We start from the raw sequence: 26,541 nt of genomic DNA, 5'->3' as shown, positions 1-26,541 counted from the left end.
TTTACCTGAAACTATCTGCCAGGAATATCAATTATTTTTCTTCCCCACTGGACTGAAGGCTGAAACTGTGCCTACTTTGATCCTTATAAAACAATACTTAAAAGAGTGTAACCAGATCATAATAGGCACTTAAATACCTAATGAATGAATAAATGGGTTCCTAGATTCTATTGTTCTTAAGAGATTACTGAGAATGAGGCACCTGGGTGGCTCAGTCAGTTAAGTGTCCCATTCCACTTGGGTCAAGATCTCAGGGTCGTGAGACTGAGCCCTCTGATGGGCTCCCTGCTCAGTGGGGAGTCTGCTTGAGATTCTCTCCCTCTCTCTCCAGCCCTCCCCCTGCACATGCACACATGCTCTAATAAAATCTTAAAAGACATTATTGAGAAAATTATTTTCCACTTGAAAGACAAATAAAACACTATAAAAATCAAATGATAAAGTCACCTCACTATCTTCCACTGCCACTTTTCCTGAGGGTGGTTTAAATGATGCAAGCATTTCTAATAAATCAAAAAGAGTAGTTAAATGAGGCTCTTGTAAAAGCAAAAGCATCGGAATGTTGTCTTTCTGAGGAGGTGGTAGGCAAGATGCTGGCAACTGAACACCTTCCCCTTTCCGTTCTCTCCTTGGTGCACCCAAAGATACAAATACCATCTACAAAAACAATAGCAAAGGGGGAAAACAACAACACATAATTAGACATATCAAGTTTTGGTTTACTAAATCTCAGAAGTATAAAATAACTTCACACACAAACTTCAGATACACTTAAAACAAAAGCAATAATAACTGCTTTTGAAGGATACCTTCAACAATTTAACTACTGAATATAATAGTCAATAGATCATTTAAACTCAAACCACATTTGTATGTACCTGCATATCTTTAAAACCAAGCTCATGAAGTGCTTTTTCATCATAATCCGTTGTTAACTCATGTCCAGATGAAATCATCCTAACAGGTCCCATAAGTCCTCCTTAAAAATAGGAGAAAATGTTAAGTGAACATTTTTATAAAAGCTAACTTATGTGCTGACACAAATATATGGTTACATTATGTGAGCCTTCCTCTTAACCACTCAATCTAAAGAGCCTCATTTCACTAAATTAATCCCTTATTCTGCTTTTTCTTTAAAGTACTTACGAGCATCTGACATTACATATTTATTGGTCTTACCTCAAAAAAAAAAAAAAAAAAAAAAAGCAAAAAATAAAACCCAGTTCTATAAAGGCAGACAATTTATTACATTCAGAGATGTGGTTCCAGCATTAGAACATAGCAGGCATTCAAATTTATTGTTTAATCCATGAAAAATTTTTTAAATAGGAAATGCTTGATAAGAGTAGAAAATTAAGCAAAATGATGAAATACCTAATGAATAATTTAAACCTTAATATTGTTGAATTTTATTAAGTTCATCTGGAAAAATTCCACTGGACAAACACTACATAGCTCTTTAGAAATGAATGAAATAAGGCTACTACTTTTCCATAATGATACAATTCTTCATCAAAACTATGTTACTGTAATTTTAAAATATTTTATAATAAGATTTTATTTTTTTATTTGAGAGAGCATGAGCAGCAGGGTGAGGAAGAATCAGGCTCCCTGCTGAGGGGCTCGATCCCGGGGAGCTGGGATCATGACCTGAGCCAAGGGCAGATGCTTAACCCACTGGCCACCCAGGCACCCCATAATTTTTAAATATTTTTAAAGCTAGTATTGAAATTCATCTCTCCATTACCCTTTTGGGTTTTCCTCTCAGCACTTCCGATATTGCTTAGTTTATCCACACAGTTTATGATTCAGAATAATTTCATCAAATTTAAAATGAAAATTCCATTATGATTTTAGATAGAATATGTAAATAAATTAACACAGTATCTCTAAAATATTTGTACAGAGACATGCTAAGTAGATATACGTAGTTAAGCGTTCATTCATATATTTCAACAGAAACTCTATGTTAAACTTAAAATACTTTGGCAGACTTTTATTAAAATAATACAATCCATGACTGCTCATCTTTTTCAAAATATTGAAATAAAACATCCTTAGCTATGATGAAGTGCTAAGATAATTTACACGTGGCTTTGTTCCAAGTGCATGAGATACTCTAACCGTGTATAACTTTGTTCCAAAAGAGAACTAAGATGGCTAATACTTTATTTAGGCTTTTGGATTCTACTTGATGTCAGACAGGCCTATACATTGTATTACACATTAACTTTTTATTATAATGGTTGAGTTGGTTTTTACAATTAACTGAACAGCTTTCTATCTTTTGCCACCTTTGAAATCATCTTTTTTATCATATCCAGGCAATTCTCTCAGGTCCCCTCCCTCCTGGGAGCTTTGTACTATCACTTTGCTATTGCTCAAAATAAACCTTGCTTTCCTGCCCAAGAAAAGGAAAAGAAAACAAAGAAAAAAAAAAATCAAACTGCTTATTCCTTAAGAACTCTAGAAAGAGTTACTACCTTTTAAATATTTCAAATCTTAATGTAGTAAATGTTTCAAAACAAGAAAAAGTAACAAGAAATCTGGAAAAACTCTTAGGTTACAATGATATATTTACACATCTACATTTTACCCTCTGAAATTCCAATAAAGTAAATTTTCAAAATTTCACTAATTTTAGACCGGGAAAAAAAGCAAAAAGACAATACCAACTAAGTTTACAAGCTGAAAAGCAAATGAACTTGTGGCAACTAGTAAGACCCCCAAAAAGATAAATCTCAATCCAGACACAGGCTTACAATCTATATTTATCCTGGTTGAACACAGGAAGAAAATCAACACCTGACAAAGCGGGGGGTGGGGGGGGGAGGAGAAGGTGGGGAAACACAGGGAAAAAGAGAGGGAAAGGAGAAAAGGAAAATAAAAGCAGCTCCATGATCTGTGAGACATTAACAAAAAGTCTAGGATACACTAATGTAGGGACCTAGAAATTAGGTCAAAGGGAAAGGAAAAAGAAAAAAATATTTGAAAAAAATGTAATTGCTAACCTTTATCTAATGTGAAAAATATAAACACAAAGACCCAAGAGGCTGAACTTACCCGAAGTGCATATACACAAAACACAACAAGGCACATTAAAATCAAACTGCTGAAAACCAATGCAACAACAACAAAAATTCCTGGGGCACCTGACTGGCCCAGTTGGTAGAGGATTCAAGCCCCACACTGGCAGTAGAGCTTACTTTAAAAAAATTTAAAACCCAAAACAAAAAATTTCTTTAAAATCAACCACAGTTGAAAAGACACTGCAGGGGCACCTAGGTGGCAGTCAGTTAAGTGTCCATCATTTGATTTCAGGTCAAGTCATTATCTAAGGGTTCTGAGACTGAGCCCACCATCTGGCTCCCTGCTGGGCACGGAGCCTACTTAAGAATCTCTCCTCAACAACCCCCTAAAAAAGCGGGTGGGTTCACCTGTGTGGCTCAGTTGGAGGAGAGCCAGGCTCTTAATTTTGGATCAGGTAGTGATCTCAGAATCCTGCAGTGAAGCCCTGAGCCAGCTCCAAGCTCAAGCTCGACATTGAGTCTGCTTGGGATTCTATCCCTCTTCTTCTCCTTCCCCCTCCACATGTTTGTGCCTTATAGCCCTCGTTAAAATAAATAAAATCTTTAAAAAAAAAAAAACAAAAAACCACAGTGTATATACAAAGGATGAAAGAAAAAAAAAAACCACAAGCAATTAGAATCAGAAACTCTGTAAACCAAGTAACAATGGGTTTAACTATTTACTAAGTTCTGAAAAGAAAACAATCCTTGACCTACAATTCTATGTCCAGGGAAAATATCCTTCAAAATAGAAGGTAAGATAAACTCTTTTCTCCAACAAAAGCCTGAGAAAATACATCACTGAAAGACGTGAAATACAAACATTCTTAAAAGAAATTCCTTAGAAAGAGAAAAAAAAAAGAGAGAGAGAGAAAACAAATGGAAATTTTGATCTATACATGGCAATGAAGAATGCCAAAATGGTAAATACATGGTAGAAGAGAGAAAAGATGAGATGAAATTAATAAAGAATAATCATATAATTTGCTAAACATTCTACTTAAAATGCAGGAATCATGAGTCTGAATTTTGAAAGATTCAACTATTTAAAAAAAACACCAATGGCCTCAAAGATATCTGAACCATGAAAATAGGAGCAATGAGAGAACAAAGAGATGTTAGACACTAAAAGCATGACAGCGAAAACTCAAAAGAAAAAAAGTAAAATAAAGGTGAAAACATCTTTTAAAGCCAAAGAAATGTTTAAAGCCAAAGAAATGAAACATGAGAAAAATAAGTAAATTTGGAACAGTCCAAGAGATAAAACATGTAGATAATGAAAGAAATTATTAAACAGCAGACAAGAAATCAATAAACTAATTCAAGAAAATATCCTCAAACTTAAAGATACAAGTTGCCAAACTAAGAGGTGCCAACCTATATAGTAAGGTACCCATCACAATTGTTGAAAACAGGCCAAATACTCAGAGAAGGTATTACAAAATTTCAGCTCATTAGGAACAAGAAGACTGTTCTCCCCCTTTCCTTAATCTATCAAATTTAGGCTTATCTGTTTCACATAGCAACTAAATAACATATTTTTAGGAATATATATACCCAAGGTAAAGGTATAAAGAACATGCACATACAAACCACAAACACAAAAACGATTAACTAAAAAATCAAGATAGTGTTAGAGGGAAGAGGATATTAAAGAGGAATACACAAGTAGCTTCTAAAAATGTTCTAGTTCTTAATTAAGATGGTATGTACATGGACAGTTTTCATTTTATTATTACTCACTTCATATTCTCTTCTCTGTGTATAATATATTTCAACATAAGATACCTTTTGGCCAGAAAATTCTGTAACTAGGTATTTAGCCAACACATATTAGATGATTTATGTGTGGGGATATTCTCTGTGTACTGCTCGTAAATAGCAAACAAATGCCCATTAAGAGAGGATAAGTAAAACACATCATGGTACCACGTTACAGCATATGTATATTTAAAAAGAGTAAAGCAACTTCCTATACACACTATAAATGGAATGCTACCATTTATGGTTTACATACATGAGTAATTCTTACATTACTTCTTGGTATCTCTTGACGGATATGTAAGAAATCAACAACTACATATATATATTAGGAAAAGGGAAACAGGTGGTTTAGAGATAGGGGTAGGGAAACTTTTCAACATCTATTCTATTGTACCAAGAATATTTATTAATTATTCAGGAAAAAATACTTAAGATCTGATACTTTAGAAGATGCCAAAGAATTATCACTGCACACAGGCAAATTAAAAATCCTAAAAAGCAGCTTTTAAACTTTAAGATTTTTTTTTCTAAATATACATACAGCCTGTTACATCTTACTTAAAATTTAAAGGTCTGAAATTTTAACAGTTTTCATGGTTGTTCCTCTGATTAGCTCACACTTTATGTGCAATGGAAAGACACTAAAAATGCTCTAATGGTTACAGTAATGGAGGTATCAAATATACTTTTTGGAGCTATATGAAAAATTTCTTAATGTGATACTCTTTCGAAGGAAGGGGAGATACTACAAATGGGATTTTTTTTTTTTTAAAGATTTTATTTGACAGGCAGAGATCTCAAGTAGGTGGAGAGGCACGCAGAGAGAGAGAGAGAGAGGAGGAAGCAGGTTCCCCGCTGAGCAAAGATCCCGATGTGGGGCTCGATCCCAGGACCCTGGGATCACAATCTGAGCCGAAGGCAGAGGCTTTAACCCACTGAGCCACCCAGGTGCCCCTCACAGGTAGGATTTAAGGGTGTATTATTTTCATATGCTCTGGGGAATAAATGAAAATATACCAAAATGACCAAAAAATTTTATTGGGTAAAACTGGGTACTTAAGTAGTACATGGAAAATAAAACTTGTAATTCCCAAACTGTTTATCAAATAACCTCAAAAGTAAAATCTTTTTGAGAAAAATGAGAAAAAAAAAATTGCAAATAACATTTGTAGGAATTCTTAACTCTTCTCTGTGAATCAATGGCACCCTACCAAAAGGAGGGGAGCCATGAATATGCCTGATACTCTGAAAAGAAGCAAAGGTTCTAAGCTGATATATAATAGAATCTAGTAATTATGAAAATTTAAAATGTTGGACTTACCAGGAAACTCTCCCTTTCGACTGCTTTGACCAAACTCCTGAAGCTGAGCTTGTTGATTTATTTGTTCTTTCTGTAAATTTTCATACCAATGAGTTACTTCAGCCCTAAGATCTGCTACCTGGTCACTAGGATACATTTCAATAGTCATCTGAAATATGAGATGCAACCAATTTAAAAATATAACAAGAACAGATATTTGAACTGGGAAATGTTATCAATTTGAAAACTAAAATTATATAACTACCTTGTCAGGAAGTCCAGCTGGTTGGCATACAACCCTTAGCGGCAGGGACTGTTTGTCACTCAGTGCTTTCAAATGACTACTAATACCAGTGCCTTCAATTTGCCACTGTCTGAGATGGTACGCAAACCTAAAACACAGAAAAACCACACACAGGAAGAATATCATTTTAAACCACCTTAATTTTATAGAATTTTTTAACATTTTACAAAATGAAAAAGCCCACAGAAGTTTCTAGCACATTCCAATTTACTCTACAACATTAAGCTTAAATTCATCATACTGCATCAACTTAAATGCGTAAATACAGCTAAGAGTTCCTTAAAAGATAGCTTACAAGAAAAATTACTAAGGAAAAAACTTCCCATTAAGAACATTATTTAAAAAAAAAAAAAAGAAGAACATTATCTTTTTTTTTTTTAAAGGGGGAGAGGGGGAAGTAGTGAAGCAGGAGAATTCAAAGAAACTAATCCAGGAAGTGAAATGTAAGTTCTCATTTCTACATTCACAGGAGAAAAAAAGGTTATTAGGAACATTTTTCAGAGACAGAAATGTATCCTAGTACATATATGCCTAACAGAATTTGAGAGCTGATTCCATGACTGCTAAAATTATAAAATAAACCACAAAGACTAATCTTAAGGGAGAAAGGCATCTAACAAGGTCACTCACTAAATACTGTCAGTTTTCTAACTGATTTTCAGTTGTTTGAAGACAGGATCCAGGATACCTGAATTTCGTTAAGAAAAGAATTATCAATGTCAAAAACTAGTCAGCAATTCTAGAAGGATGAAAAGTAAGGAAATAAATGGACTTGATATCCTAGAAGCAATCCAATGTCCAGCTTTCACAGTTGAGTAAACGAGTAATCCTAATCTTTTAAGACCAGATAATTCTTAGTTGTGGGCAGGGGCATGCAGGCGAAAGAGTCTTGGGCAAAGCAGGATGTTCAGAGCATCCTTGGTCACTATCTACTATATTCCAATAGTACCCACTTTTCCCTTAAGCTGTGGTAATCAAAAGTGTCTCCACAAATTACCTAATGCCCCCTGGCCAACAAAATCACTCTGACTGAGAACCACTCTTTAAATTATAACCTTTCCTCTTTAAAAAAAAGTTTTAAAGGACAGTTTTATTTACCCTCTTAATATAAGGAACACACAAACACAGTAAGTACTTTATATTTTCATTCTATAAATGTTAGAATTTTAAATTAGAATTAAGCACATTAAGCACTTGAAATTGTACAGTGATACCACATAAAGGTGTGCATGAAGATTACTGACATTTTAAACTAGCCCTTAGTGCTTTGAATATTCAATTTTGTTTTCTAGTTTCTCTACCTGCCACCAAAAAAATAAATATTTATATAAGTTACTTAACACCAACATTAACTTTCAGAGTAAAACATGAACAAGTATGAAAGATTTCTAGCAAAGAATATTACACAATCATTTCCCATGAGTTAGGAAAAAAAATTGTACATCTGAGAAGGGATTTTTTAACTGAAATTCATTCAACTTATAAACAGTACCATTGAATATAGAAAACTTAATTTATTTTTAAAGACTTTTAAAATAAAAACATATTTTAAAAACACAAGTAACACTGTGTGAGAACTAAGGGTTTAAGCCAACAGGCCCTTTCCGGTTTGTTGTTTGTAGACTCTGAAGCAAAAAAGAAAATTTTGGAAAAATTTATATCATCTCATTAACAGTAACTATCTCTAAGAGGAAGAGATGACAGATTATGATGACTTTCATTTTTTGCAGTATACCCTTAATATCTGAATTTTACAAATAGTATTTATTTTTATTAATTTGAATAAGACATATCACCACATTTGTTTTGTTTTTTTTTTTTTTACTTTTTAGAGTGGTAAAGTAATGAGGCAGTGTGATGTCTGTTCCAAAAACTCTAGAGTTCCCTTACACATTCTTTAAAAACACGAGGTATTATTTAAGTATAATTCCCACAAGTTGCAATCATAATCAAAATAAAGAATTTTGCACTGCCTAAATATATTAAAATCATGAAGCCATGTTATAAGGAATGTGTAGAACATCTTTTTATTATTATTTCCTGTTAATTTAAATAGAATCTCAAAAATATCGATTATATGACTCAAACTAAGCTCTGAAGTTGAAAGATTAATTTTAACAATTTTTGCCAACACAGTTCGTTGTATTTTTACATTGTCATGATTTTTAACAAACAGAATTTCTTAATTAAAACTATCTACTCACCTTCCATTTCAGTCGATATATTCATAAATGTAAATTTGCTTTATTTCTGTATTACACAGGGTATGTCTAAATTAATTATACAGATATTCATTAACACAGAATTTTTTGATCATGTTTCCATGGTAAATGGAAATTCAAAATTAAAATACTGTCTCCTAGTCCAGGAAGAAAAAAAAACAGCAAATGAAACAAATGACTCAACTTGATTCAACTATGAGAGATTATCTGATGTTCTTGGTGAGGGTTTTAGTGAAACTTTTTTTGGTGGTGGTGTTCTGCCTTTCAGTTGTAATACTTTCTTCGAGTTGGAATTCTGTCTAGAGAGTCTACTCATGCATATCTTCTCAGCGTTTTTTAAGAATTCTTAAAGTTCCACAATATTTACTGGGAACCTATGTTGCCTTCTTGGCAAAATGATACATATTATGAATAAAAGTACTTCTATTACTAACCCTTCACTTGTGATAAGTTAAGCTTTCTACCTGCCCCAACAAAACCTTTACTTTAGGAATACTTTTTTACATGTCAGCAATGGGAGGAAAAAAAAACAAAAACAAAACAACGCCTGAAATTCACTGTAATAATGTAGCATAAAACAATTACCTTCTCCTAAATGCTTCCAGATGAGTCTTGAGCATAAGGAGTCCTCTTTCTATAACAGTGAGACTTGAGTGTGATTCCTGTTCAAGACTGCTAGAAGCTATCATGAGACTCTCCATACACTTACTAATAAATTCTTGCTCCTTCTCCAAACCCGTTTTACCTGAAAATCAGATGTTTAGACAGTATATCAATCTTTATTGTTTGGCTATGTTAAAAAAAAAAAAACTAAATTGTAGCTAAACAAAAATCCTCACATAAGAAATTATCAGACAGTATTTTAAATCACTCACCATTAATATAATAGGAGTTAATATACTGGATAGCTGCTCGACTGACATCACCAGATTGTGCTCTTAAAGCAATGCCCCAAAATTGGTCCATACCACAAAGCTAAGAAAGAAAATATGACATCTATAAATCTTATTTTCAACAATATAAACAATTAGAAGACTGAAGTAGTTTCAAGTTTCAAAGCCATACAATATCAAAGACTTTTAATATCCTATAAAGCACTTAAAAGGCAATTCCTATTAAAATTAAATAACAAAATGATAAAAGCCTTGAAAATTTCCTCAACTACTGTAATACACCTGTACTGGTTCTAAAAAAAAAATTATAAAGCAGCTAACTGTGTGTGTGTGTGTGCATATGTGTAATGTTTTAACCAAAAGCTGTAACTACATAGTGGGAAAAACTCAAATCCCCAAAACGCACTACAAGTGATTAAAAACAACATACACATAATTATTAGCAGAAAAAAGCTTCAATGTTTTCATCCAAATTACTCTGATAAAAACCCTCTGCTTTCAGAGATTCACAGAAAAAATTTTAAATATGCTAACCCAAGTTGTTACTTAAATTTATGATGTTAACTATGCTATGACAAAGAGAATGTGTTCACTAAAAACTACAGAAAAAGTGGAGTCGAAGTTCTCAAAAGTTGGGCAGGCTGAAGCAAGGTATTCTTCTAATAGGTAAACCTTTGAGTTCATATCATCCACTTAAAAAGCAGTATTACATCAAAATTAGAGTAGGAATACTTCTGAGGTAAAACAGATCTGTCTGAAATTACCTTGAAAGTTATCAAAAAGACCACAATATTTAAAAAATACAAAACACTATTCAAACAAGGAAAAAAGGTAGGAGATACTATGAAAGCATTCTAAATCCAATTAAAATTATTCTTTACTACATAGGCTAAAACCAGTGTTCCCTATCTTTCTCTCTATAAACAACTCCAACTTCTAAAGAAAATTAATGAAAAATGTGAGAAGATACTATCTAAATCAAAGCTAACATTAATAAACTGGAATGTCCAATGAGGAAGACTTTCAAATAACAGTCTGTGCTGGGTGAGTCTAATAAATAATGCGTTCAAAGAAAACCCAGCAGCCACCCATTGAGGCAAATGGAATAGTAAGCCAGAAATAACACTAGCAATTTGTGAGTCTTCAGTTAATGAATGGACATGGCTCAAGGTCAGAGATGATTTAAGGTAGATTCTATTCTAGGAACTCTGGTGCTGTCCAAAAGCAAGTTAAAGTTTGGTCACACAAATGCCATAACAATCAGATTTTAGACAAATCAACCTCCTAGTGGACAAAACTACTTGACTGTATTAGCTAGGAGCTTCTACAGTACTTTTAAAAACATTCAGGTAGCCTCTTCTGCATCAAAGAATGTGTTTTCATTACATACAACCAAGGTTACATTTGGTAACCAAAAACGAAAAAAAAAAAAAAGTCCCAAATTTGCTTTGTACAACTTTTAAAATCAAAAGATAAAGCTTTTTAAATTTTATTTATTTATTTATTTTTAATTTATTTATTTGACAGACAGAGATCACAAGTAGGCAGAGAGGCAGGCAGAGAGAGAAGAGGAAGCATGCTCCCTGCCGAGCAGAGAGCCCGATGCGGGGCTCGATCCCAGGACCCTGGGATCATGACCTGAGAGGAAGGCAGAGGCTTTAACCCTCTGAGCCACCTAGGCGCCCCGATAAAGCTTTTTAAAACCTAAGAATAACAGTCTTCATAATTAATAAATTCAATGGTTGGCAGACTAATTCAGTAAGCTAATCTGAAGAATAAAAGAAAAATCCCATAAGCTAACCTAATAAAATGTCAAGTCTGAATCCATACCTCAGAGTTTGAACCGCCATCATAGGCACTGGTCGCCAATCGAGCCAAGTTACAGAGATGCTGAAACAGGTTTAAGCCAGTCATGCTAATCGTTTCAGGTTTTAGCTGGGGCATCTTAAAAAAAAATTTTTTTTAACTAGTTAAGTGTGATAATTAATATATTTTACTTTATCAAATTTAGATTAACAAATTTAACAAACGTAATTTTATTGTAACCCACTGCAGAAGAAAATGTTATCAGCTCAATATTTTAGTGATGGTTTTAAAATAAAAATAGATAATAATTTAATGAAAATTTTATTCAGGTCATAATTGAAACCTAATATCTATTTCAATTTTCAATATATACATAGATAAATCAGAGGATATAAATAAAAAGTTTTATCATTTATTGTATATCTAATCTCATACACATTTAAAAGATGTGTAGCTGTATGTACAGTTTGTGTCTAAGTTAGGGCTTGAAATTAAGATCCTTGAGGGTTTATCTGTAGCTTTGTAGTAGATCTATTAAGTGATTTAGTATATATGTACCAAAACTCATTCATATATATTTAATTCTACCACAGAGATAATACTGGTTTGCAAAGACTGTATATAATCTCAAAAATAAGTATAAAATAAAAAGTCTATTGCTTTAATATTGTCAAGTTTCAAAATCCAAATGGAAAATTATTACCTGAACCAACTGGGGCATCTGATAAAGAACAAAAACTGGATAGAAAAATATCTTTAATAACAAGACATGATGGTGCTTCCTAAAAAGGACTTTTTGGAATCCAATCAGGAGATTGGTTTATTTCTGCCATAGGACTGGCTAAAACCACAGCCACCTAACTAAGAGTCACAGAACATAGCTCTCACTCATATTCATATCAATATAAACACTGCAGAGGAAAAAAAAAATCAAAGTAAAACCTACAGGACAAAATTATATAAAGACTGCTAAAAATAGTGCATTTGTCTATTTTACAAATCTATGTCAAAAGAGGAAAAAACTAACATTATAGAGTTTTTATTTCAAGAGATAAAAAGAAAATACAGGAAAACAACAGGAATGGTAAAACTGTCAAGAAATAAAATTACCTTCTCCAGAAAAAGATGTTTGTAGGTTTCCATTCCCATAGCATGTTGATCTTTACTTCGAACTTGATTTAAAAACCAATGGAGTGCATCATCATAACACTCAGCATCTTCTACTAAACAATGCCATAAAATGTCGACTTGTTCTAAACTTAACCCTAGATAAAAATTACAAATTTTGAATCATGGTACATACAATGTTTTGGTCTTAATTCAATATACTAGAAGTGCCAATATATGCAGAAATATAAAGGAGGTATTTTATAAAAATTGTGTTATAAGAGATTTCACATAATTTATGCTTTCAAAATGCAAAATGTACTTATACATAATCCATATATAAATCAACTAAAAATACACAACTTATATAGTATCCTACAAGAGCCATTTGGTCTGAAAATCACTCTCATTAAAATAAGGACATACACTGGATTACAATAAAAATGATTAATAGGGTAGGGTAATCCCAAAAGTTGAGAAGTCAGTTCTAAGGTTTAATTAAGGGTTAACGGAGTACATGCACATCATGTTCAAAGACCATTCTATGCCCACTGAAGAAAAACAATAAATGCCAATAAGCATTATTTTTGGAAACTACTGCGGGGGGTAGGGGAGGAGCTGTATGATGAATAAAGCAAAAAGTAATTGACTGCCTAAAAGAGGAAACAGCAACACATCAGGATATTCAATTAGCTGGGAAGCCAATTTAATGAGATGAAATCTGTATAGTACTTTGACCCAAGTATTAAATGATTCCAAAGTCTGGCAGAAAAAAGGCAAAAGAAATGTTCAGAACTAAGGGAAGGCAATACAGGCAATCACAAATCTGATTATGGATAAAGAAGAAAATCCAAAAAGTGTAGAATTAAAGCATCATAGGAATTTTTTTTTTTTTTAAGATTTTTATTTATTTATTTGAGAGAGAGACAGTGAGAGAGAGCATGAGTGAGGAGAAGGTCAGAAAGAGAAGCAGACTCCCCGCAGAGCCGGGAGCCCGATGTGGGACTCGATCCCGGGACTCCAGGATCATGATCTGAGCCGAAGGCAGTCGTCCAACCAACTGAGCCACCCAGGCGTCCCAGCATCATAGGAATTTTTTAAAGTGTATCATTAAAGGGTTCCAAAGCGTAGGTTGTTTCCCAGAATCAGAAAGGGATGGGAAAATATGATACAATCATAAGAAACCTCTTTCCTGGGAAAGGTAGGAGAGATCCAGAATAGAAAAAAAACACCTCAGAAAATATTTACAGAGTAGCAATATCAGTCTACAGAATTTGATCACAAAATAAGTACCCTATCAATTTCTCATATAGCCATACAAGTTGAAGAATTTATACCCCTGGGAGCCAATATTAAGAAAAAGAAAGAAAGAACGAATGAACCAGAAATAATCTTTACAGCATATTCTAATTTAAATACATTTAATAATTAAGAAAAGAGAGAAGAAAATTAAGAGCTGTAAAAATAAAACACAACAAGAAAAAAAACAGTATCCAGGTTAATTATAGTAAACTATATGATAAAATAAGTGTATTCATAAATGACTGAATCACCAATCCACATTTAATATAACTTTGGAGTAACTATATTATACCTAACAGGAATTGTGCCAGGAAGAAAAGAACAATTATGATGTGGGAGAAGTGAAGTTCTCAGTTTGGTTTTTCTCTCAACGGTAGCTATTATACGCCTATACAGTAAGAACCTATACTGTGCTCCCTGGAATGGGAACAGCAAAATTATTCATTATTCAAAATATTTGAATTCAAAAATATTCATTATTATTTGATACATGAATATTCAAAAATATTCATTACTCAAAATAGTGAAAAATTATTCATTATTCAAATACTGGGAAGAGTGGTTAACAGTTTCCAATGAGAATCTTAATTAAAGAAACACGAACCTTCATAGTCGTGTGGAATTATTTATGCTGACAATACCTGTCTTAGGTTGACTTCTCCATGTGTAAGACTGGTTTTATGTATTTTAAATTATTTATTTCTTGTATATTATCAGTGATAATGGGGATGATAAAAGACCTAATAACATGAAACAGAAGTTTCCTATCAAAAACCAGTGTCTCATTTTTAAATCTTTTGGTATCACTTTAGTGGCATTTGTTACAAAGAGCTTAACTTGAAGAAATTAAACAGGCGAATGAGTAAATGGTGTATCTCAAGCACAGACATGGACTTAAAAGAGCCGTGATGACACCTCTCAGGCTAGCCAAGACACTTATAAGTTTGACTATATCAAACATAGCTAAAGAAAGAGAATATGTCCTAAAACAAAGTTTGTTGACAAGGATACAAAGAAAAAGTGTGGAGTGAAAAATAACAACATGTGTCTTGCAAGAGAAAGGCAGCTCTCGCCAAAAGGAAATCAAGCTTCCTCCTCTCAAATATACCTAGAGTGTGGGTTTAGATATGGTCCACACCCTGAATATACCAGACCAGTTTTTTAAAAGTTAATTATTAATGAAACTGAATTTTAGATTAATGTAAATAAAACCAGGGACTCTAAATATCTCTATCACCTGTGAAGGCAAGCAATTTTGGGTTGAGACTAAGACTAGCCCTAACAATAATAAGTAGACAGTGGCTGTTTCCAAATGGAGTGACAGAAGAATTCTGTAACTAAAAGAAATAAAAAATACAGTCACCCCTAAACATGGTATCTTCTATCCCAAATATCTTGTTCTTGAAATGAGCTTTTTATCCACTGAGAAACTGGCATTTTCAGAGACTGAAGCAGAAGTATGTCAGGGTCACGCTCATACTGCCATACATACGGAGGACATTCGGCATTGAAAATATGAATTAAATATTAAATAGTCACTACAGAAAACTAAAGCCATGAGCACATTTAAGTGGACTCTTCTAAGAGTCAATACAGACCTAAAAACTGATTAAAATACTGATTAAAAGACTGATTAAAAAGCTTACTGAAATGATCAGGTGATCCCAGAGTTGAAAACACACAAGTCAAGAACTGAAGTCGAACTTGAACTTCGGCACTATGGCTGTACCTATATTTAAAAAGTCATTAAAATAATTAACTGAAAGAGCCTACTTCTTAATTATTTTTAAAGATTTAATGGTCCTAATCTTAAATTATACCAAAGTAAAATTCTACTTTAGTATCATAATTATTAAATATTTTAATTACAATTGATCCTCGAACAACATGGGGTTTAGGGGTGCCAAACGCTGTGTAGGTGAGAATCTGTGCAGAACTTCTGACTCTCCCAAAACTTAGATACTAATAGCTTACTAATGACCAGAAGCCTAAGTGATAACATACACAGTCGATCATGATGTATTTTGTATACATATTATAGACTATATTTTTACAATTAAAGTATGCTAGAAAAAAGAAAATGTTACTGTGAAAATTGTAAAAGAAAATACACTTATAGTACTGTACTGTATTTATCAAAAAAAAGTCCACATGTAAGTGGACCTATGCAGTTAAAACCCGTGTTGTTCAAGGGTCAACTGTACATAACTTTGGTTATACAAAAAAAAGGTCATAAAGCCAAATGGTATGTTTGAGATTTATGTTACTTAATAAATTATAAAAATCTGCAAATAATCAGAAAACATACTTTTAAATTAGATGAGAAAATATGTAAGAACTCAACAGTGGAACAAAAGAAACATGTCATTTTGAACTTATGCAATATGCACATAGGTTAGAATAAATAAACTGCACTTCTATCCAAAAAATGCATGTTTCATTATCACTGTCCCATCAGTGATAATACTATATTCCATAAACAAGAAATGCTAATGAAATATCATTCCATACATCTAGTTCACAAACAATACAGCTAATACAAAACTGGCATTTTTAAATGTTACTTCAAATCTAATTAATGATAATCCATGTGCACAAAATCAATGGTAAGAGTTGGAGACTTATTAAGTAGGTGATTTCACAAAGTTCTCTGGGAATTCAATTTGTAAGCAGGTCCAAAGGAACAGCATTTTAAGAATCAAGTGTTGGTCTCTCAGGGAGGAAGGGTAGGAGATGCATCTGAAAGAGCTATATAGGGTCCAGACTGTGGCCAGCCTGAAATGTCAAACAGAAGAATTTGGCATTATTCTGGATGAAAAAGGAGATCACTAAAGGGTGTTGAGGGGAGAGGGGACTCATGATCAGGTCTGCATTTTAGGATTCCTTTAACAACCCTGTGAACTGCATACTGAACTTGTCTGTGATAGTACAATCTAATTCCCACAAGCACCTGAACACCCAATCAATGTAACTTAATCAATCATAAGTTCTTAGCTCTATGTTACAAACCAAAGGCTAGTTGTGGATGAACTGCCCAAATTACACTGCCAACAAAAGGCAGCAGCCAGTCTGAGCCCTGATCTATATCCCAGGTTGCAGAGAGTCAAAGAGCCTCAATTCAACTTCCTACATCTTCAAGTAAGTATAAAATTTGAAAAGCTTCCTAAAATTAGCTGGTTTCAAAAATTATACTAGATTTGCTGTTCAAGTTTAAAGTTAAGGTTTTATAAAAATTAAATATGCTGGATATATCTTTGCTGCTCCTTACTGTCTCATATTAATATTGGCAAAGAAAAGATGAACTTTCACTTCATTATTGTCACAGGACCTTTTGTGAAGGTCAAAGTATGTGTGGCAAGATGGCTGGGGGCACAGAGGAATGAGTAGAGTAAGCAACTCACAGACTAAAATGCCATCCAGGTAAAATTCAAGATCAGCTCTTAACAGCTTCTTACCCTTTTACTAAAAAGGACCAATTCTGTAGAAGAAGCCTTGGAGTACAGGTTCAAATTCAAGTTCTATCATCCATCAGTTCTGTGATTTTAAGTAAGCTACTATACTTCTCTGAGCCTGGAGGACTTGGTCACAGACATAAGGGGAGAATGAAATCTTGTCCTGTACAAAGCGCTTTTATTTCCTGCATACTTCCTTCCTGCACTTGAAACTCAGACTAACAGACCCATAACCCCAGAAGGCATGGACTCAATCCCTTTGTCCTCTCTTCTTTGGTTTCCACAGCAGAGCCACTGGCTCCACACTTCAAAGGACTCCTCTGCTCTGTCAGGGTCTCAGTGGCTGCTGAAATCACTAGCCAGGAAATTTCTTGAAATGCAAAACAAAGATAACATCAATAATGGCAAATTCTCATGGATTTGTCCATGGCTTCTGACATTACAGGAAATGTAAGACAAACATAATCTCTCTACAGGCATGAAATTTTAGTGGCAAATTATGCCTTAAAAAAAAAAAAATTCTGTTTGTAGACTCTATGTTGACACAGTGGGATTTTCTCTAGAGGCCACTGGAATCAAGAAATATGTAACATGTCTATTTGGGAAATGAAGTGTTATCTCTCACACCACAAGAATCTTTTTGTCCTAGGTGAAAATCTGAGAACTTTGTCCACTAAAATCCCCATGGAACAAATGCAAAATAATGGGCCACAAACTCAAGACGTCAGTATACTTTAACAAAGGGTAGCAAATGCACAACTCTGTTTTGTAGCCTGAAGGAACAAGGCAGTTAAGAGGACAGACATCTCTCTGTTCTAAGGTTTCATTCTCCGTAAGATGCCAGGCAACAAGGTAAGACTGGAGGACTGAAAGGATACTATGTACCCTAAGAGAATTTCAAACTCACCTCCAAAGAGCACCACTCCACTATTTATTTTTCACCACAGAAACAACCCTTGTATGAGGCTCCACCTCTAATTCCACTAACAATGTCAGCAAATTCCCTGCAATCAATGCTGTGAACAATCAAGACTCAGACCTGTTTATTTTTTGGCATTTAATGTCAGACTTTCTCGGAAGATTCTTTCTGCGGATGATTCCTCTAAGTCTTGTCTTCCATGCCCCTTTCTTAAGCCTCCCATCCTTGCTCATTAACCCCCAGGCTTGGAGCAGTGGTGAGAGCTCTTTGTAACTTAGTGTTTACTTCTAGGGACAAGTAGCTTGAATTTCATCTCCTAAAAATGCTCAAGATGTAGGTCCTGCGGTTGTATTTCTGCTTCTTGCCAATCTTGTGGTTTTTACTGATATACAGAGATGCTCAGGTTCAGGAAACCATGATTATCTTCAACCTCTGCTTCAAGAAGAATTAAAAGGAAGATACACACTACTACAAAGATCACTTAGAATTTTAATAGGATTTAAAGAAATGCATCTTACGTAGAGATAACTATGTAAACAAAGCTACAGAATAAATTTAAGGTAATAATTCAGAAATAATTTGATAGGCTTATAAGATAGGAGGTCCTAAAAATTTGAATAGTAAAACAGGAAAGGCTGGTTGAGCTTTGATCTTAGAGGGCCCAAAATACTACGCTGAAGAAATGGAATTTACTTTTTACACAGTGAAGAATCTAAATAAGGGTAAAGGGCAACTTTGTTGTCTGTTTTGTACCATAGTTTGTTATTAGCCAGGTAACTATAGTTTGTAGACAATCTATGTGCCAGGTGCAACTTACTAAATTATTTAATTCTTTAAAAAACTCACGATGTAAATAATTAAGAGTTTATTAGGGAGGTAACTGTAATCAAAATAAGGTCAAAACAATACATTCATAATCTAAATCCAGGTCTACATGATTTGCAAGCCCAAGTGCTTTCCTCCAATACTATATTACAACTCCTAATACAGTAAGGATAAGAAATTAATGAGCATGGCAGAGAATGAGTCAAGAAGAATGATACAGAACTGCAACAGCTTCTGTGGGAATGTCAATTTGTGAAAAAACACGGAACATATTTTAGCATTAAGATAACTAGAGACTGATGACAGTATAATGTAGAACTCAAGAATATTAGAGAAAGTAGACTGCTCTACTATTTATAAAATGTGTGACCTTGGGCGAGTTATTTATCATCTCATAGTTTAAACACTCTCATTTTCAAAATGAAACTGCCTAACTCAAATGAGTTCTACATCTTGAGGTTAATACTTAAGTTAAATGGCATCTGGCATATGGTAAGCATTAATAAACACTGGTATTTTTATCATCATTCATGTTTGGAAATGACAGGGAAAAAAAAGGCCCAAAAGCCTCAAAGTTTTAGGTAACTGAGAGGATGATGGGATTCTGAAGGACATAGTAAAATCTGGAGATAAAACTGATTTGTGGAGAAAAATAATTCATTTTTGGAAGGAAGTATACCTTAAAGGTCTATAACTTTTCTGAACACTTAGTGTGCTCAGTATTCATCTATGTAGAAGTCATCTACAGGATTATTTTCTCAATAAATACTAAGGCTAGCTGATACACAGTAAGCTGGTTTTTCCCAACCTGGCCCATCAGTCCCACCAATTGACTAAAAAACAGAAACCTGAATTTTACATATTTCCCTCTAGACAGCAAGTTTCCCTACAAGAAGCGCTGAACACAGCTATACCACTGATCTATTTCTACCAATTCTTATCTGAAGTCACTAAATAATGAAGTATTTCAAAATTTCAGAATCAATGCCTTCACAGAGTAAAACAGGGTATGGATGATTTCTAAAAAAAACTCTTGATTCCTGAAAACAGTGACTTTGAACAGAACTCAACAGTGAAAGTTAACCAACCCCCAAAAGTTACATAACCTACATTTCCTTAAGGTTAAAAATTATAAAAATAACTTTATAAAATTCTCCAACTTAAAAGAGCATTTCTTTCTCTTAAAACTTTTACAACTAAAGTTGTCATCACATTTATTTACTATATGAAAGAAAAGGAGTAGAAATACTGAGAGGAAAGACAACACTTAAACATAATTAACCTAGTTAAGGTACTTACAGTGCATGTTTCTGTCTTCCTTCTCTTACAGCTTGAATATAATATACCAAATTATCAAAGAAAAGCTTCATCATGTTCAGTTCTTTTTCTGCCCACCTGGTCCAAATGAAAGAAAAAATACTTTTAAAGGCATAGAGTAAGAAAATAAATCTACTCTAGGACAAGAAAAAAATGCAGATCTAAAAATTGTTCAAATGCATAACCTTCTAATTGCCAAAAATTTACAACTTCTATTTATATTTGAATTGTGAAAGATATAAAGCAATATGTCTTAATTTTTTAAATTTAAAGTATCACTATTTAATCTCAAAACACTATCTCTGTGAAGAGGATAAAATGTCTGGCAAGAGCTAGTTATAAATGACTAATACGAGTTAATATTAAAAATAGTATGATATAGTCCATATAAGGATGGACTGTGTGCCTTGGTCATTATTTAGTTCAATTAAGCAGAGTGCCAGGCATATAATACACATACTAAATTATTTTCTCTTTTTTATTGTGGAGTATTAAAAAAAAAAAAAATCAGGTATCAGGCTCCAAAATAACCTACAAACATACAATCAGGGATCTCAGAGATTTTAACATTCATGACTAATATCATCTATTCCACATAATAGGTATTACCAATACATCTATTAAAATGTAGAAGAGTACTGAAATTCCAAAACTTCTGATGTAATTTAATTTACATCATGCTATATAGCACTTGCTCTTTTCAAAGTACGTTACTCTCACTTTGACAATCGTTAATGAAGGTGCCAGTAATGCACAAAACATCCAGTAAGATTTACGTTTGAAACCAGTCCCAATATAAATGCAGCATGGCTTTGGACAAGTAACCTGACCTTTTAAAGTCTGTGTGCTAGTTACCTGAATATCTACTAAGAGGATAAGGAGTAGCAATTTCTAATTTTAAAATATGGGCCATAAGAATTTAAGAGATAATTAGTACCAAATGTTGAGTGCTACTGCACATAATAGATCCACAAAGTTTTTGTCATTATTGCTGCCAACTAACCACAGGAGCTCAGCATTCCTTTAATTGATCTACTTGAGATTTAGGATAGCAGTCTCAGGTAGGAAACCCTGCAAACTGCCATTAACTGAGCTCATTTACATTTAATTTAAGGATCAAGCTAAAAGGGTCTCAACTCAATATACTTAGGTTCAGGTACTTAATAAGTAACTGACCACAAAAAAGGGGCCACTTTTATTAGACATTATTCTGTTATTCCTTAATATAAACCTCCTCAAATGGCTACAGTAGGTCTCCAATTTGCCCAAATTAGTTACAAGTATATCTCTTAGTACCTTAGAATTCTGTCATTCAACCATTTAAAAACTATTTGAAAAGTAAATGAAACTGGACTCACATTCTACTTATACTTAAAGGATGCTAAATACTTTTCCCTATCCCTGTTTAGTATCTCAACGACTTTCCCTCATACATACAAATAAAATTGTTGCTAGACTCATCGTAATAACAAGAGACTAAGATATTTTTTTTTTAGAGTTTCAGATTAAATAAGTCCCCTTTAAAGGAACAAAAAAACAGCAAGAGCTATAACTGAGAGCTAACTTTACTCATTTAGAATTATTGTGAAGTCTTGTAAGAATTTTTCTAAATGATACTCATTTTGAAAGTAAACAAGTGCTCTTAACAGCTAATCTTAGATGTGAGAAGGTATTAGGTAAAAAGCCATCTTATTTGACTTCAAAAATGAATCCTTCAATATGTCTAATTTTTCCTAAAATCTCAATGTCTCTAAAATCCCTCCAAGAGTTTATTTGATTAAAGCAAATAACATTCTTACAAATTAATCTTAAATTCTCTGTAAATGTAAAGTAGTAATAGGTTAGTGTCAAGATTATCCCTAACATGACATAATGTCTACAACCAATTTCTAGTAATGGAAAAAATTAAAGACATCCTAGACTGCTTATTTTAGTGCGTTATCTTTTTCAGGAATCCTTTATTGCAGTGGATATACTACAAATCTTCCCCCTAAAATTAGAGCATTACTTGCTACCGTATTTTTCTTAAACTACAAAGAATACAAAAGCCAGATTTTTCTACTGATGTTGATAAAATCTCCATGGGCTAAATGGCAAAAAGCATGCCAAAAAATCTAAGAAAACATTTAAACCATACAAAATGCAAATATGCCCGGTGCAAAATAAAAGCTAGTAAGTCACTCAAAACTGTTCTATGATTATTAAAAAGTCTTTAAAATGAACATTTCTGTTTATTTTATTTACTTACATTGTAATCCAATGTGTATCATAACTGCTCCCAAACTGCTGAAAAGTACCAAATAGTTTTGGAAGAAGGCGAAGTGAAATTACTACTGATCTGAAACAGCAAAAACAGGTATTTATAGAATAAAATAATTTTAGTTACTATTACTAATTCTAGCATTTTACAGAAATTCAGCTATTTAAAAATCATAGGTGCAAAGGATTTTAATGAACTTCACAGTATAAATATATTTCTTACATAAACACTGAAAAATTTTTCCTTAAAGTTTAAATTTATTTTATACAGTGGGGCAAGAAACCCAAGTTTTAAGATCCCAATCCAAGATTTTTAAAGTAAAATACACTATAAATATGTAAGTATAAAAACAAATGAAGAACATTTAAAGATAAAGAACTTTCATAGAAAAAAAAACTAAGTTGTCGGTGCTTCTGAGGATTTAATCAAGGAAAATAGGGACAAACAGCTTATTAAGTATGTTATCTAGAACAGAGCTTCTCAAAGTTTAATGTGCACTTTATTCACTTGGGTAAATTTTGTTGAAATGTAAATTCTGACTGCCATGTCTGAGTTAAGAAATTTTTCTAACTAGCTCACAAATGATACTCAAACTGCTGGTTCGTGAGCCACATTCTGAGCAGCAATAATATAGAGAGCATTTTTCAAACTATACAAATTAACCCTTTCTCCCCGATTCTCACTTAATATGAGCTGCATCCAAGTTGAAAATCACTTCAGTATAAGCCACGTTAATAACGGAAACACACCATACACTTCAAGTATGAAGGACCAAAAAAGGAGTAAGAAATCATTCTGCAACTTCAAGTACATCTGAGTATACCGATCTTGGCCAGCATGGGGGTGGGGAGGGGGGGGTGGTATAGGGAAGACAGAGACGTACACATCCCAAAACTCTTGGTAGGCAAGGAGGTTGACTGCATGAGACCAGAAAGAAGGAAGACAAACTCAAATGAGGTAGTGAATTTTTTTAAGGAACCTATATTTCTTCATGAAAAAATTTCTAGAAAGAGTAAGGTATACAAGTTAAGTCCCCCAAAATGCCTCCTATTTTTGAGAAGAATACCAGGAAAATCAGAACATACAGCTGCACTGTAAATACCAAGTAGGAAAAATTAAAGAGAAAAGAAAACTTCCTGTTTCTGAATAAAATCCAAAGTTGGAGAAATGCATTATCTCTTTACATTAAGTTGGACTACAAAGCCCTATGTGCTCCCCATCCCTCTTATCAGTCTAACTAAAATTTCCTTCCTATTTTCTTTACTTTCCCCACCACACACACATACAAGCACACTCCTGCCTCAGAACTTTGTTACTGCCTCTACTTGTAATGCTCTTTATCTAAACATCTCTATGCAGAACTCCTTCCCATACTTTACTCAGGTCTCCTCAAATGTCAACAAGGATGACCCTGACAATTCCATATTAAATAACACTCTTCCACTGCCCCAGAACCTCTGTATTCCTGATTCCTTCCCAATTTTTCTTCATTCATCACCACCTAATGAATAATCCCTTAATGCACCTACCACTAGAATGTGCTTGATGAGAGCAAAGACAATCATATTAATTAAAAAGCACTGCATATGGTGCAAAATGAATACATATTAGCTTAAATAATCATCTAATAAAGAACTTAAAGGCAAGATTTTCAAGAAAGGAGGAAGAACAACAGTATGAAATGCTAATATAGTCAGGAAGGATGAGGGCAGAAAAAAAATACCACCAGATGACAAAAGAAACAGCATGTTAGTAGAATGCTAGAAGACCAAAACCACATTGGTACAGATTAAGGAGTAAGAGTTAAATCATAGAAACAGTAAGTGCCTAATAAATATTCTTCAAATATTTAAAGACATTTGGCGCTTTGGTGGTTCAGTCGATTAAAATGTCTGACTCTTGACTTTGGCTCAGGTCATGATCTCAAGGTCATGAGATCTAGGGCTCTGCACTCAGCAGGAGGTCTGCTTGAGATTCTGCCCTCTGCCACCTCCCTCTCCCCAAAATAAGTAAATCTTTTTAAAAAACTTAAATTTTTAAGTATATTTTTTAATATTAAAATTGTTAGTATTTTTTAAAAAGTTACACATTGCTGATGCTTAGGAAAATGGACCATGAGAATCAGGGGCAATCAACTGTAGATTCTTTATCTAAAATCTCTTGTCAAAGGGCACCTGGGTGGCTCAGTTGATTAAGCAACCAACTCTTAATTTTAGCTCAGGACATGATATCAGGGTTGTGAGATCAAGCCCTGCACAGGACCCCACTTTGGGCATGAAGCTTGCTTAAGATTCTCTCTCACCCTCTCCATCTGCCTCCCCCACCCTGTAAAAAATCCAATCAAATCAAATCTCTTGACAAAATTTCAGAAACATTAGTGGAGTTTTTCCTAAAAATTAAGACATAGAAAAACAGAATGTATAAATATATATTAATTTGATCTAATGCTTTACAAACATAAAATCAATACAGTATATCACAAAGAAAAAATATAGAAAAATTACATCTAAAATCATGAAAGCAAATTTCAAAATTATTTTAACAGTGGTTTTTAAAATACAAAGAAACAGGGACACCTGGGTGGCTCAGTAGGTTAAGCATCTGCCTTCAGCTCAGGTCACGATCCCGGGGTCCTGGGATCTAACCTGTGTCGAGCTCCCTGCTCAGCAGGGAGTCCGCTTGTAACTCTCCTTCTGCCCTCGCCCACCCCCACAGCCACCTGTTCTCTCAAAAAAATAAAATCTTTAAAAAATAAAATACAAAGAAACAAAGACTAGAAAGAGATATAGCTGATGTTAAGAAGATACTATGACAAGTCTTATAGTGTGCAATAGTTTATTTTCTGAAAATCTTATTATCTCTTATAGTCAATGGTGTTAAAGGTCTAGATTGTTTAAACTTACTTTCTAAATTTTCCACAATAAACTGCTTTCATTTTATAAAATGTAATGCTGCTTGACAATACATAATAGGAAACCAGGTGATGAGTGGATACTGGTTGAAATGAATGGATAATGGTGTGGTTCATGTACTAGAATAACCAAGAATACAAATGTAGAAATGAGACTACTTTCCGCTACTCCTACTGGAAAAGGAATGCTTTTTGCCACAATTTATAATATAAACACTGAGTTATCAGGGAATGATTATATTTTATAGAACGAAAACATTTCTTTAAAAGTTCATTAGGTTATCAGAAAAATTCCATTTTTGTTTAAAAAATTCAAAATTACGAAATGTTTATAAGAAATGACCAAATCCACATTCAAAGTGATCCCAAAATACTAAAACTTTCTACTTAAACTGATAAATTTAAAAGGAAAAATGATATAAAGTAGAGATTACAGACTGCAAATTAGTAACACAGATACAAAATGGGTAAGATAATTTGGTGATAATAATTTATACTTCAGTGTTAAAGGAAACATCACAAGATCTACCAACTTGTTCTTAAAATTATGTTATAGAATTTCTCCTGTAATGACTACAAGATGTTACACTAACATATCAACTTTTTTGCCCAAAGTTTTGATCGCTGATATGCTTAGAAAACTCAGTATTAAAAAAGGGGGGGGGGGGGGCTGGGTGGCTCAGTGGGTTAAAGCCTCTGCCTTCGGCTCAGGTCATGATCCCAGGGTCCTGGGATCGAGCCCCACATTGGGCTCTGTGCTCTGCAGGGAGCCTGCTTCCTCCTCTCTCTCTCTCTCTGCCTGCCTATCTGCTTACTTGTGATCTCTGCCTGTCAAATAAATAAATAAAATCTTTAAAAAAAAAAAAAGGGGGGGGGTCATTATACTCAAACCTACATTTCACAATTTCTTCTAAGGGTGAAAGTTTCAAATAACAAAACACAATCATAGGCAACAATGTGTTTAAGATAAAGAAGTTCAATGATCCAGAGTAACAAAAGACTAATTTTAGACTTAATAAAAGTGTTATTACCCTAAACTGCCCTCTTTGCTTCAATCTAGGCAACAGTGTGGTATTCCTGTACTGCCAATG

General features: G+C 33.6%; 1 protein-coding gene across 5 annotated transcripts in view; it reads right to left on the bottom strand.

Annotated features, from left to right (window-relative positions):
- USP34 (ubiquitin specific peptidase 34) overlaps positions 1 to 26,541 on the bottom strand; it is a 241,823-nt gene that overhangs the window by 95,787 nt on the left and 119,495 nt on the right. For all 5 annotated transcript variants that reach the window (XR_004384586.1, XM_032873840.1, XM_032873843.1 and 2 more), the window contains 11 exons: positions 22,528 to 22,617; positions 20,262 to 20,357; positions 15,413 to 15,495; positions 12,468 to 12,622; positions 11,382 to 11,495; positions 9,534 to 9,633; positions 9,244 to 9,403; positions 6,398 to 6,524; positions 6,154 to 6,301; positions 879 to 979; positions 448 to 657 (listed from right to left, as the gene is read on the bottom strand). Coding sequence is in view for 4 of the 5 variants with exons in the window: in XM_032873840.1 (XP_032729731.1) it covers positions 448 to 657; positions 879 to 979; positions 6,154 to 6,301; positions 6,398 to 6,524; positions 9,244 to 9,403; positions 9,534 to 9,633; positions 11,382 to 11,495; positions 12,468 to 12,622; positions 15,413 to 15,495; positions 20,262 to 20,357; positions 22,528 to 22,617 (1,384 nt within the window). In the remaining variant the exon portion in view is untranslated. The remainder of the gene's footprint in view (positions 1 to 447; positions 658 to 878; positions 980 to 6,153; positions 6,302 to 6,397; positions 6,525 to 9,243; positions 9,404 to 9,533; positions 9,634 to 11,381; positions 11,496 to 12,467; positions 12,623 to 15,412; positions 15,496 to 20,261; positions 20,358 to 22,527; positions 22,618 to 26,541) is intronic.

This window comes from Lontra canadensis, unplaced genomic scaffold, assembly GCF_010015895.1.
Source record: "Lontra canadensis isolate GAN:19392208 unplaced genomic scaffold, GSC_riverotter_1.0 scaffold50, whole genome shotgun sequence".
Classification (NCBI taxonomy): Eukaryota; Metazoa; Chordata; class Mammalia; order Carnivora; family Mustelidae; genus Lontra; species Lontra canadensis.
This window is presented reverse-complemented; position numbering and strand designations above follow the sequence as displayed.